This window comes from Microtus ochrogaster, assembly GCF_000317375.1.
Source record: "Microtus ochrogaster isolate Prairie Vole_2 chromosome 14 unlocalized genomic scaffold, MicOch1.0 chr14_random_2, whole genome shotgun sequence".
Lineage (NCBI taxonomy): Eukaryota > Metazoa > Chordata > Mammalia > Rodentia > Cricetidae > Microtus > Microtus ochrogaster.
Genome location: NW_004949097.1, coordinates 13,499,339 through 13,512,266, shown reverse-complemented (window position 1 = coordinate 13,512,266; position 12,928 = coordinate 13,499,339). Strand labels below are relative to the sequence as shown.

The following is a 12,928-nucleotide window of genomic DNA, read 5'->3' as shown; positions in this document are numbered from 1 at the left end:
CTACTAACCTGTCTACTCTATCTACCTACCCACCTACCTATCATCTACCTACTAACCTGTCTACTCTATCTACCTACCCACCTACCTATCATCTATCTACTTACCTGTCTACTCTATGTACCTACCCACCCACCTACACTCCCTTCTGCCCCAGCATGACCATCTGATTCTGGGCTACAACAGAGCCACCATTTAAATGCATTCCTTCTCATCACTGCTGTGCTCTGGAAGATACACGAAAAAGAGAAAGGATAGAAGAAAAAGAAAAATGACAGCTGATCCTTCAAAAGGATCGATCCTTTTATGCCATCTTAAAGTAGGAAGAGCCTAACAGAAGAAAGAAAGCATATATCCATCAAAGAACTAAGCTTGAAAAATTTTACCATCAGTCAAGACATAAAGGACTAACTAACTGTACAACACAATGGTAGATGGTCACTTTCTTAAAAAGTAGTACGATATTAAAAGCTCTACCTTCTAATGCCAAATGGCAAATTCTGTACTTATCTAAACACGTTGTAACTTTTCTTATTTTTTTTTTAAAGAAATTGTTTTGGTATAACATAGTCCAGGCTAGCATCAAAGACAAGGTCATCTTGATTCAGCCTCTCAAGTGCCTAGATTACAGGCATGCCCAACTAAAGATTTATTTTATCTTTATTTATGAGTATGTGTGTGCATGTGTCCACAGAGATCAGAGGAGGGTGTTGGATGCCTTGGGACTGGAGTTGGAGGCGGCTATGGGCTGCCGGAGTGGATGCCGAGAGCCAAACTCCCTTCCTCTGCAATAGTAGCAAATGCTCTTAATCACTCAACAATTTTTCCAGCCCCACTAAAACTTTGAAGCTGAGGTTTTACTATAATTTTACCTTAACTTTACTAGATTTTAAATGCTGTTTAGAGTTATGTGAGGAGTAGTAACTAAATAAATATGTCTTCGGGAGGAATCACTTTTTATGTACCTCCTTCACCATACCGGGGAATGATCTTTATGACTTGTGAAAACCCATCCTGCTATATCTGATTTCAAACTACTACATGGGGCTGGAAAGGCTCGGCCAGTCAACTGCCTGTCATGGAAGCATGAGGACCCAAGTTCAGATCACCAGCACCCACATAAACGCCAGGCATGGCCTGGAGAGGCGGCCCAGAGGTCAAGAGCACATGGTGATCATGAAGAAGACCAGGATTTGGTTTCCAGACCCTACACTGGGCAGTCACAACTGCCTGTAACTCCAGCTCCAAGGATCTGACGTCCTCTTCTGACCCCCCAGGCACTGGCACCCAGGTGACATGAATACACCCACACACATACACATAAATAAATACAAAATAGGTCTTTAAAAGCCAGGCATGGTGGTCTGCACCTTAGAGGTAGGAATGTAGAAAGGCAATCTTTGGAGCTCAGTGACCAGTTAATCTAGCCTGTCCATGAACTCCGGTGTCAGCGAGAAACCCTGTCTCAGGGAGGAGCTAGTGATACAGTTGAATGGGAGCTGGGACTTGCTGCTGTACCGGAGGACCTGCTTTCGGTCATGGTGTTTGGCAGAGCAAAAGAAACCCTACCTAAAATATCTCTCAAGAGATATGTTCACAGTGCTTGTCATCTTTAGGGTGACAACTGCCCACATGTTCACAGTAAACAAACACTAACGTTCTGTTTGTGTCAAATGACCCTCAGTCTTTCCACGTTTGAGAACGGCCCTCTGCAGGTAAGGCAACAGAACTTCCTGTGTTCAAAGAGGAACTCACATTCCTTGGCCTGGGTAAATGGCACCATCACTTACCTGGTGCCTTTAGCCACAAGTGTCTGCCTCTGCTGACTTATTTTCCTTAGCTTCATGTCCATCACCTAATTCAGCATATCACAACCTCAATGGAGCCGGTCGATTCAGATCCACTAGGTCTCTGCAGTTACAATAACTGCGAGTGTCTTTTGATTGACTTCCCCTGCTTGCGATAGGCATTAAGGCATTCCTCTTAACCCTTTTCTGGCAAAGGTCACATTGCAAACTTTTTATTCAGCCTCTTGTCCCAAGCTGGGAGTGTAACTCAGTGACAAACATTTGGCTAGAATGTGCTAGGCCCTAGGTTCAAGCTCTTGGATCAACAAAACAAAACAAACCCTCACTGGATTCTCTGCACTTGTTTAAGAACGGATGTCCAACCCAGCCCTACTGAGATTCCTCTCAAGTCATAACCACCTCCCCACCCCCCGCCCCCCACTCAGAACTTTCCAGACATAACCCAAGGCTCTTTGCGTATACTACAGATCTTGCTCCAGAATGCTTTAATAGAGATACTCTCACGGACACATAGACCTAAAAATACTCATCAGCCCAAGTGTTTCCCAGCACCATTGTCCATAAACAGATGAGTCACCCACCCTGGGAAAATGCATGCGAACTACATAAGAAACTGAGCCCAACTATGTAAGCTCATGGCTGGAGTAGGAAGGTTTCCAGAGATGCATTTTACTTTATTACCTTGGGCCAGAACTGCTGGGTCCTGCATTTTCTTGTACCTGTTCAGGCACTGCCGGAGATCTTCTATCCTCCGATCCTGTGAAGAACGTAAGCTATCACCACTGCTACAGTTTCAAACAGTAAAGGTAAGTGCTGTGAATTGTTTACACTATTTGAACATTTCCCAAGCTTTAGTAAAAGTGGCAATATCTGTATTTTTCCTACGTGCATCAAAGACAGAAACAGCACCTCTGATCTTACAGATCCAACATGCCATCTTCAAAAACAAAATTGATTTTTTGTTAAACAGCATTTAACAACAACAACAACAACAACAAAACCAAGGGCCAGTGAGATGGTTTAGTGTGGGAAGACCCAACACGGGGCTGATGGCTTGTGTTGGATCCCAGTGGATAAAATTCCAGAGAGCAGATCCCCAGCATCCGCATAAAGTCAGCAACTTGGGGCGGGGAAGAAAGACAGAATTGGGTTCCCAGAGCCTGCTGGCCAGCCAGTCAGCAAGCTACAGGGTCTCCGACTGTCTCAAAAAATTAGATGGAGAGCGAATAAGAAGACACTTGAGGTCAGTCTGACCTTGACTTTTATATGCGCGCACACACACACACACACACACACACACACACACACACACACACACACACACGAAGAGAACAAAAATGAGAGGAAGCAGCAAAGACGCGAAGGAGTAACAGGATTGGAGAAAGTAGTGATGAGAAAGAAGAACCATCGCCTGGGCATTTTGTTCTCTACTCCTTGGAATGAGCCCTTTCTGGGAAATGTCCCTTTGTTCCACTCACTAAGGGAACAGGAGAGAGTGGTCCTGATGTTATAAGCTGAATCCAATGGTTGCTAAGCAGCCAAGATCTGCCAGGTCAGGTCTGTGTTGAGAAGTGAGGAAAACAGACCACAGCCTAGTGACAAAGGCAGGGACCACAGGCCTGGCCAGTGTCCCGTTGGTTCACCTCTCAGGAAAGCAAGACAGTTGCTGGGGTGAGAGGTCAGTCACCCCTCCTTCTCCGGGGCTGTGCGGGCCTCTGTGAAGCTGCCACTCCACCATTCAGAGTTCACGCTAGCCCAGAATTTCCAGAACATACTCCTCTCATCTGAATAGAAAGAACTCTGACGGTTTCAATATTTTCTAAATCCAAACAGGGAAGGAGGGCGTCAGGATCTCCGTGGAGTCCAGGCTGCTGGTCTCTCTATTCTGTACACACAGACACAGTCACGAGCGACATCGCTGAGACAGTGCGCATGGGCAGGGGCAGACAAGGAAGGTCCCTAAGTCAGTGGAATTGTAAGTGTGCCCTGTCCAGCTGGAGTGGCTCAGGAACCGTGTGGAACAGTCAAAGCGGTACCGCAGCGCACACACGAACAGTGACACTTAGGTTCATTCGGTACCTTCTCTTCATTTGCTGCCATCAGGGACTCCACCGCCTTTTTCATCTTTTGTACTTCAATGTCTGAAAATGACACAACATTGTTAGGAGGCATCTCAGCTAAACTGTGAGGGCAGTCGCGGCTCTTCTGTCCGAAATGTCTCAAGGGAAGCATGGCAAGGGGCAATAAAAGGGGAGCACTTTTGACCTCACCCCACAGCTGTCACCCAGAAAGACAGCGATGTGGGTTGGGGACCGGGAGACGCCCTCTCTTGGAGAAAGAACACAGTCTCCCTTTCCACCCTGAGGATGGAATGTGGGCGCGGCAGCAATGACAGCACCAAGTTCTCAAAAACGTTAGCCATGGATGGGCAGTGAGTGAGAGCGATGGGCGGATTTCACAACGACCAGGGCGGAGGGATGGGGCTCGATCATGACCAAGCTGGAGACGCCACGGTAAGAGCCTGAGCGTGTGTTTATGTGAGCGGTCATGCTGAGAAGCCAGCTGCAGTTCCACAGAAGGAAGAGTGACTTGCTTCATCCACAAGCCTCATTTCTAACGCTGTTTTAAAACAGAGAGCACGACCCAACAGCCACGGTGTGCAGAGTGTGAATTTCCTGATAATATGGTCGCCAAACACGAGTGTTACTTGAAAAATGAAAACTTCAGGTACTTTTTAATAAAAATGAACATTTAAACCCAAAGTGAACCTACAATTAAAATACAGAAACAGGAAAACATTCAGCTAAAGTTACCAGCTCGTGGAGGAGGGGAGAATCTAGTAATTTAAAAAAACTGTACTAATACATTTTCAGTTAGGAATGGCTGCGGTTTGTTTTCCATTTGTTGTTTGTTTTAAAGCAGGTTCATCTAACCTATTAGTTCACTCTCTGCGGCCAATTTAAGGATTTATCTTTCTTTACATGTCACTAGATGGCCCAGGCTCCACAAAGCTCTGGTGTAGGCCTCAGCTCAACAACAAGTTTCCAAACAGACAAAGCAAAGCTGAGCACAAGCTGGAGCTGTGGTGACGAGAGCTGAGTCCCCCAGCTGTGTGCTCTGTCTCGTCTCCTGCACCTCTGTCAGCCACAGCAGAGAGTGCACACTTTCTGAGCTCACTTCTCCGCGCGTCCTGTTGCACTCTGGGAAGTGAACGGGCTACAGGGAAAACCCATGATGTGATCCTGTCCTCTTTACTTTACGGTCTGTCTGTCTGTCTAGCCTCTACTTTGCACACCGTGAAGAAATGGGGGCTCGTTGATGAAGCAGCTGCAGATGTTTACAGACAGAAATGTTCTCAACATGCAAAGAACGAGGTGGTGTTGCTGGCTAACGAGAGGCTGATGGAGAGACACCGAAAACCTTACTTTTCTCCTTGAGCTTCTTTTTAACATTTTCATCTGCACAGGAAAACCCATCGGATTCGAAGTTAGCACACATTGCAACAAAAACTCTACCTTAAAAGTCCTATCGTTTGGCTTCCTTTTACCTAGCTGGAATGCTAACTGCAAAGGAAGCCAGGGTATGAGGCCCTACCGCATGCCGTGGGGAATGGCTGCACAGGACGCGCAAGAGCACAGGAGGCGCAGGAGCGGCTGTGCAGTCAGTTGAGTTGCTGCATCTGAGCTTCAGCTTTCTGTGTGAAAGTCAGGCCCACAAGGCCAGCCAACTGTGATGTGGACTGGCCAGGGCCACTCTGGTAGGATTTCCCAAATGCAGTCTGACATCCGGTCCTCCTAACTCTGTGCCACAGCCAAATGGAGCACTCAAATCCCCATGCCAGGAGACAGTTCACTGATGACATGGTATCAGGAGCAGACTGTCAGGAGGTTCCTAGACCCCGAACTTAGCTGGTCCCGAAGTGACAGACAGCAGGCAGTTCAGACTGGTTCCAAGCCCCATTTCTATGTGGACAGTGCTGTCCAAACACACCTCTAGCCCACATACACTCACTCAGCGTCCACTCTATTCATAAACTCTAAGCGTGGGACTGCCGCTATGGTTCAGTGGTAGAGCATGGGATTAGCAGATCCGATCCTAAAATTGGGGTCTATTTCTGAATGTCCTATAACATGATTTTACTTATGTCAAAACCAGAGAAGGAACGCCCACGTCTAAGGCTTGAGAAATTGAGTTTCTGATGGGTAAGGAAATGGATAAAATGCCACTTGTTTCCATATAAGATACAGCACGACACAGCTCCAACAGCTGGAGTCTGGTTGTCCAAATCGGGAAACTGCTCTCATGTCCGGCACCACGGCTGCCACAGGACATATTTATGTATGCATACATGTATCAAAGGGAAGGTAAAATCTGATCTAGTATTCCAGATATTATACATATTTCAAGATTAAAAAAAAAACAAATGGGGGGGTGTCTCCCTGTGTCATCCAGCCTGGTGGCCAACTACGATCCTTCTGCTTCAGTGTCCACGAGCTGGGGCGGCAGCTGTGTGCCCCTCACTGGACCCACACGTCACTGGGGCTGTCTTTCTGTTGTGCACCGCCAGCTCCTCTCCTGTAGCCCACAGGACCTTCACAGAGCGAGGAATCAAGCGCTGGACCGTCAGTCTCACCTCGATCGAGGACGTCCACCCCTTCTCCTCTGGTCTTGCACACCAGTCTCTCCTGCAGTCTTTTGACTTCACAGTCCTTATCTTCCAGCTGCTCTTTTAAAGACGTCAATTCATCCTACAAAGTGACAGATTCATTTTAATACAGGAGACCATGGCGGAAGAGGAGTATCTCTAGAGCATACTGGCCCTTAACGTCAACTCGAGACTCTGGGAATGAGACAAAACTCTGCAGAACTTACACGTGAACACAAATTAGACAGAGGCTATGAGGAGCACTATTAATATGACTCATTTGTAATCATCACAGTGTCACTGTTTCAGGTTTGTGAGCAAGTGTAAGAAGAAACGGAAACATAATCAGGGCAAGGTATTCCCTAAAGTCGGCCTACGTTAAATCAGAAAGTCTCGCCAAGTTAGTCAAAGGGGATGGCCAATGTTAGTCCCTTGTCATAAAAGCAAAATAAAATACAAATTCAAAAGGCTTGCTTGGCTTCCTCAAGCATTTCAAGGCGACTCGTGATTCTGGGATAACCACTGGGCTTCAGTAGCCAAGGGGAGGCAATTCGGGGGTGGCTGTGACCAAACCATGCTCTAGATCACTGAGAAAGACAAACTCCTGCTGCAATGGGAAAGGGGAATCTAGAAAAAGAGGATTTAGGTCTTCCTTTTGAAATGGTGGGCCTGCAAAAGCTTCTGAGGCCACTGATGTATTCGTTAACATTTTAAATTTTGCTTTAGAAAGTTCTAGCCATAGCAAGTTCGTATTTTGCAGGCTGTATCTGACGCAGACACCAGTTGTGCAATGACAACATGCCCGCCTCTTATTCAGTGTGGGATTTACTCTCGGACTCTTCATTCCGCTATCTGGACACGCAGTGTTGAAAAATCCACCCAGGAGGCCAAGGTGGCCCCGCACACCTGACTTATGGCAAGGATGGAGTCAAGTTCAGAAACCTTCACAACCCTGCGGGAGGTACCGACCCCTCTCCCTGCAGGACGTCTAAGCAGTGGCTTCTCTACCCCTTCACAAGGAAGAACTCATACACTGACCTTCCAGAAAACCCTAACAGAGAAGAGCAGGCTCCAGTTATTGAAATGAATTCTTCCCCAGGTGAACTTCCAACAACTGTTTTATTATGCTTAGGGGCCAGACAGTCCAAGAAATAAGCGTATGCGCTAATACTGTCATATTTTACCTGCTGACTCGTGACATTAGAGATCTGTTTGTCCTTGCAGTCAGGGTGTATGTATTCTCAATAAACAGGTGACACGCACACACACGCAAACACACACACACACACAATGAATGTGCATGCTGCTAAAAACACCATCACGGCAAAAGGACACAAGCCAAGAGGCGACAGCAACGGGGCTCCCACCAGCGTCTACTCCACCTTCAGGGTCTCCCACTTCTGCTCCATCCGCTGCTTCTCATACTGCATCTGACCCACCTTGATTTTCATGCTAGAGAGTTTGGCCATTACAGACTGGTAGAGAGACAGAGGAGAGAGAGCGAGGCAGAAAAAGACAGACTGAATCACCAGGAAAACAGCACCAGTTCATAAAGAGGGTTGGCTACAGAAACAGCAGGCCGTGTCCCGTCCAGTTAACCAAGCCTTGGGTTGATCTGAGAACACTAGTGAGCTCAGCGTCTCCAGCTTCAGGGAAACACTGTGTGCTTACTTGTATGATGTGCTCGTTGTCATGTACTAGTTGGAAAATATTTTTTATAAGATTGTTCACAGAATGGTAGACCATGCTTAAAAATTATTTTCCCCCCAAGAGAACTTACTTTAGTTGCCTTAAGTTTTTTCTCATACTGAAGTCTTTCACTGTCCATCTCACTGACCTTTAACCTCAAATCATTGATCTCTTGTATTAGCCCCTGTCCAAAAAGAAAAAATAATAATAATTAATTAGAAAAGGGTAAAGCACCGTTAGCAAAGGGTAGCCAGGAGGCCCTAAGCCAGCAACAGCTCCTCGGAGATGAGCCGTGGGAACCAATCCCAACAAGGGGAGATCCGGTGAAATCTACCCAACAGCCAAACCACGCATCCGCTAAAACCCTGACCTAAGTTTCCAGGACCCCTGCCCCTAGTGCTGGGCCCATGAAAACTAATGCGGCCATGATTCTGACTAGGAAAACGCTAGTGTTGGGATCCCTGGAAGGTATGGGGTGACGGGATTGTGGGACCCTGGCGCCTTCCCCTTTTCTGCTTCCTGGTCATGAGGTAAGTGGTTTTCCCTGCCATGCACTCCAGGACAATGTGCTGCTTCAGTGCTGGCTCACAAGCAACGGGGCCCACTCGTTCTGGACTAAATGCTCTAAAACTGTGGGCTAAAACAGACATTTTATAACCTGTTGTGAGTGTCTGTCACAGTGATGTGAGCTTTATAACCTGTCGTGTCTGTCACGGTGATGTGCCCGAGTTTCCGTTCTGTTGCTATGATAAAACGCTCTGACCAAAAGGGTTTCTTGGGCTTACACTTCCAAGTCACAGTCCACCACTGGGGGAACTGCGGGTGGGAAGCCAAGTCTGGGAGCTGGAGGCAGGAACCATGAATGCTGCTGGCTGGCTGGCGCACCTGGCTAATGCTCGCTTAGCTTCTTATACAGTCCAGGAGATGGAGGCCCCACAGTGGGCTGGGCCTGCCTACACCAATTAGGTCAAGCAGGACAATTCCTCACGGGTACAACAACCCGACAAAGACAAATGGCTGACTGGGCTGTGACTAGTGATTCTAGCCGGTGCTTACTAGCATGATGGAAATGGGACCAACTCACAAGGGCAGTCTACCACCCGACCCAAAGCCACTCAGCGCCCATTTCTGTATTCAGACTATCTAAGGACCCCCACCCTGTCACATGAACTAGAGGTGTTCTCTGGCACAGACCTTTTCTGCGACACATTAGTAGTAATCTGAAGATTTCCTCAATTGTTTGTCTAGTCTACAAAATAAAGACTCAAATTTCTTTAAACTAAGAATCTCAACCTGAAGGTATATGAAAGTCTTGTGTGTGTACGTGTGTGCTCACATATTCAAATATCCAATACAATAATGTAATTTTATATGTGCAAAATTTTAAAAATCCAAATGTTTCATAACAATATAATTTAACACCATTTCTACTGTCACTTTAAAAATGTGCTTTCAAAATTTGCCCAAATATTCTGAATTTGGATTTAAAAAGTGTCAGTTTCCCTCATTTGCTCACCGTCCCTGCACATAAGTCAGGAGTGGCCCTCCTCCCCTTGGTGTTTAGACTCAGCTACTGTCAGCAGGCATTGCTGTAAACACTGCCGATTTCTTCTGTGCTGACTGCAAAGAGGAAGCAACAACTACAGAAACTGAACTACATATCGGGGTCATTTTCCCTTATGCAAGTCAGGCAATGGTGGCGCTTGCCTTTGAGTCCAGCACACTAGGGAGCCAGAGGCCAGCCTGGTCTATGAGTGAGTTCTAGGATTCCAGGACAAACAGAGCTACAAAGAGAAACCATGTTTCCAAAAAAAAAAACAACAGAAAGAAAGAAAGAAAGAAAGAGAGAGAGAGAGAGAGAGAGAGAGAGAGAGAGAGAGGGAGGGAGAAAGGGAGGGAGGGAGGGAGGGAGGGAGGGAGGGAGGGAGGAAGGAAGGAAGATTAGATTATCCAGTTGTTTTTGGTAGTGATGCGTTAAATATGACTCTAAAGTTCCAACATGGAAGAAGTCAGATATGCCCATAACAAGTCTGGCTGGAAAACATGGCACTATACAATATTTATTAGATGGAATATAAAACATGGCACTATAAAGTATTTATTAAACGGGATATAAACTACCTCAATTAGCTTCAGTTCAGGCTCCTTGCAAAGCTCTGTGGTTCAGCCATCTATGCTCATACCAGAAGGGGGCGCTGTTGAATGAGCCAACCCATTCCCACTAGCAAGCTCCAGGACAGGCAAGTCCTAAATCTTCAAGGTTTAAAGATGCTAATGCACTACTCTTTTGGAAATGCCTATAAGTGTTCCTTACTTCAACATTTTCTTAGAAACTAATATCCAAACTCTCTAAAATTCTCAAATAGTGTTAAGAGATTTGGGATTACAGAGATATCTAGGTAAATGTTTTATTTTTAAGGAAACACTGAGCCAGAACATTTACATAGTTCCTTCTATTTCAACCTTTGGAGGCTATTTTGATTATTTTTTTTATAAAAATCACAATAATATTCTGCAATCTGCCCTGTGAATATGTGCACTCCATTTTATCAGTAGTGTGGATTATTCATAGGAAACGATCAGGAACTGTGTTTCCCGGAAGTGTGCTCACGGTGTGACTTGGCATCTGAGTGAGAACACAAAACGCAAGCAGACTCAAGCGACGTAGGTGCGGCCCTAGGATCCTACCAAAAAGACCAAGAACACCAGCTGCAGTTAGTTCCCCTGACTGGTTAACCCAGACTAAACTAAGCAGCGTACAGGGGAAGACTTCACTAAACCTTGCCTACGTGGTGTGGGCAGCCTCCTCCCATCTCCACCCGTGGAAGAGTCCTTCTGTAGCCCCAGCCGGTGCTTAAGTGTGCAGTCAGCGATGACAGGATGAGGGAAAGGAAAACACCTTAGCAGATTCCCGTAGCAAGTATTAAAATGAAGGCAGGCGGTGGTGGCACACACCTTTAATCCCAGCACTTGGGAGGCAGAGGCAGGTGGATATCCAAAGTCAAGGCCAGCCTCGTGTACAGAGTGAGTTCCAAGACAGGCAGGGCTACACAGAGAAGCCTTGTCTTGAAAAAGACAACAAAAAAGGATTAAAGTAAGATTTCTAAGAGACTGGGTCACACGTCTTGACGAGTGTGGAATGAGCTCTTAAAAGGGACTGACAGGCAATTTCAGGGTTAGAACGTGAATCAAGACGGTTATTTCCTTTTGCCACAAAGGAGGTAAACAACCAAGGCTTTCCACTATAATCGATCCTGGATGGGAAACTTTATTTTAGAAATTACAGCGGAATAAGTTGTAACATCTCAAGCTTGACGTCACACGGTACTGATAACACAGAGTCAATATGCAGACATTTGACATGAAGGGAGAGGAAAGGAAACAACCCTGCTCCCTCTCCTTCCTAGCACTCATTTTCTGACCGAGGACACCGCCCCATACCCTTAACCAAGAAAGAAAACAGAAAGGCAGAGGTGGTGCCCCGAGAAGGGATTTCTGCGGCTCAGTCAGTCACTTCCTCCTCCCCTTCCCTTCCCGCTGTGGTGCCCGGGACTGAGCTCAGTGCCTTGCCTGTGCTGGAAAAGGGTCCTGCCGCTTAGTCGCACCCTCAGCTCTAGGCTTCATCCTAAACCAAGACTTGAAACGAACAGATGTCCTCGTCTCTCCCCAACGCACAAGAGAAGAAACAGCGAAGTTGCCTTGGCTGCAAGTGCTTTAAAGACTTTCTTTGTGTGTGTGTCCGTGTTCCCGTCCAAAGGCATCCTCTGTGTGTGTGTGTGTGTCCGTCCACAGAGAAAGTGATTTTGAGCCCCCGTTTTGGGTGCTGAGAACCAAATTCCAGCCCTCTGCACGAGCCACAAGCTAACTGCTGAGCTGTTGTGCCGTTCCCCCACAGGTCCTTTTCCTTGTAGGATTACCTCTAAATTTCATAAAATACGGAGAATTTTAGCTAATTAGATGATTTACATGTGGAATGTACTAAAAGCCAAGAGCCAAAGAAAACGGCCTCCGAATGCTGGGATTCTGTGAATGTTTAACACGAGGTTTCTGTACGTGAACAAATCCCCCTAAGACATAGTAAATGACCAGTGAGCCCAACTAAGGACAACTGGTGAAACGTGCACTTAGATACGTTATTTCAAATTTAGAAAAACCAGCATGGTTTTGTCGGTCAGGTGCCACAAATATCTTAATATTTCAAACAAACAAAATCTCTAAAAAACAAACACAAAACTGGAACTAGCAATACCTGAAGAAATTGCAATGTGATTAAGGTTTATTTTCGTTCTTTTTATTTATTATTTTTATTATTTTCCTGAGACAAGGGCTTTAGGGGTCCAGTCTACCCTCGAACTCCCTATGTTACGGAGGCTGTCTCTGAACCCCCGATTCTTGTCCTCCATCTCTCAAGTGCTGGGATCACAGGCATGTGCCACCACCTCTGGCTTATTCTGTCTTTGGTGTGGTGCTGAGGATAAAACCCAGGGTTTAGTGAGCCGTGATCATGAGATCTATCACTGAGCTACACCCCAAAACTGAAAACTTCTTACAAGGAAACGGAATGAGAGCATACTGTGACTAGCTACCGTCCCTCACACCTCCGAACACACTGTGACTAGCTACCGTCCCTCACACCTCCGAACACGCTGTGACTAGCTACTGTCCTTCTGAACACACTGTGACTAGCTACTGTCCCTCTGAACACACTGTGACTAGCTACCGTCCCTCACACCTCTGAACACGCTGTGACTAGCTACCGTCCCTCACACCTCTGAACACACTGTGACTA

The 12,928-nt window shown here is 46.4% G+C and overlaps 1 protein-coding gene across 12 annotated transcripts in view; it reads right to left on the bottom strand.

The window, feature by feature from the left end:
- Window positions 1-12,928, bottom strand: part of Ppfibp1 (PPFIA binding protein 1) — a 145,845-nt gene that overhangs the window by 26,373 nt on the left and 106,544 nt on the right. For 6 of the 12 annotated variants that reach the window (XM_013352792.2, XM_013352793.2, XM_026787890.1 and 3 more), the window contains exons 8-13: window positions 8,231-8,323; window positions 7,833-7,925; window positions 6,439-6,553; window positions 5,231-5,263; window positions 3,885-3,946; window positions 2,487-2,562 (exon numbers count right to left, since the gene is read on the bottom strand). In XM_013352792.2, coding sequence (XP_013208246.1) covers window positions 2,487-2,562; window positions 3,885-3,946; window positions 5,231-5,263; window positions 6,439-6,553; window positions 7,833-7,925; window positions 8,231-8,323 — 472 coding nt within the window. The remainder of the gene's footprint in view (window positions 1-2,486; window positions 2,563-3,884; window positions 3,947-5,230; window positions 5,264-6,438; window positions 6,554-7,832; window positions 7,926-8,230; window positions 8,324-12,928) is intronic. The other 6 variants (XM_013352794.2, XM_013352799.2, XM_013352795.2 and 3 more) reach the window with 3 other exon arrangements.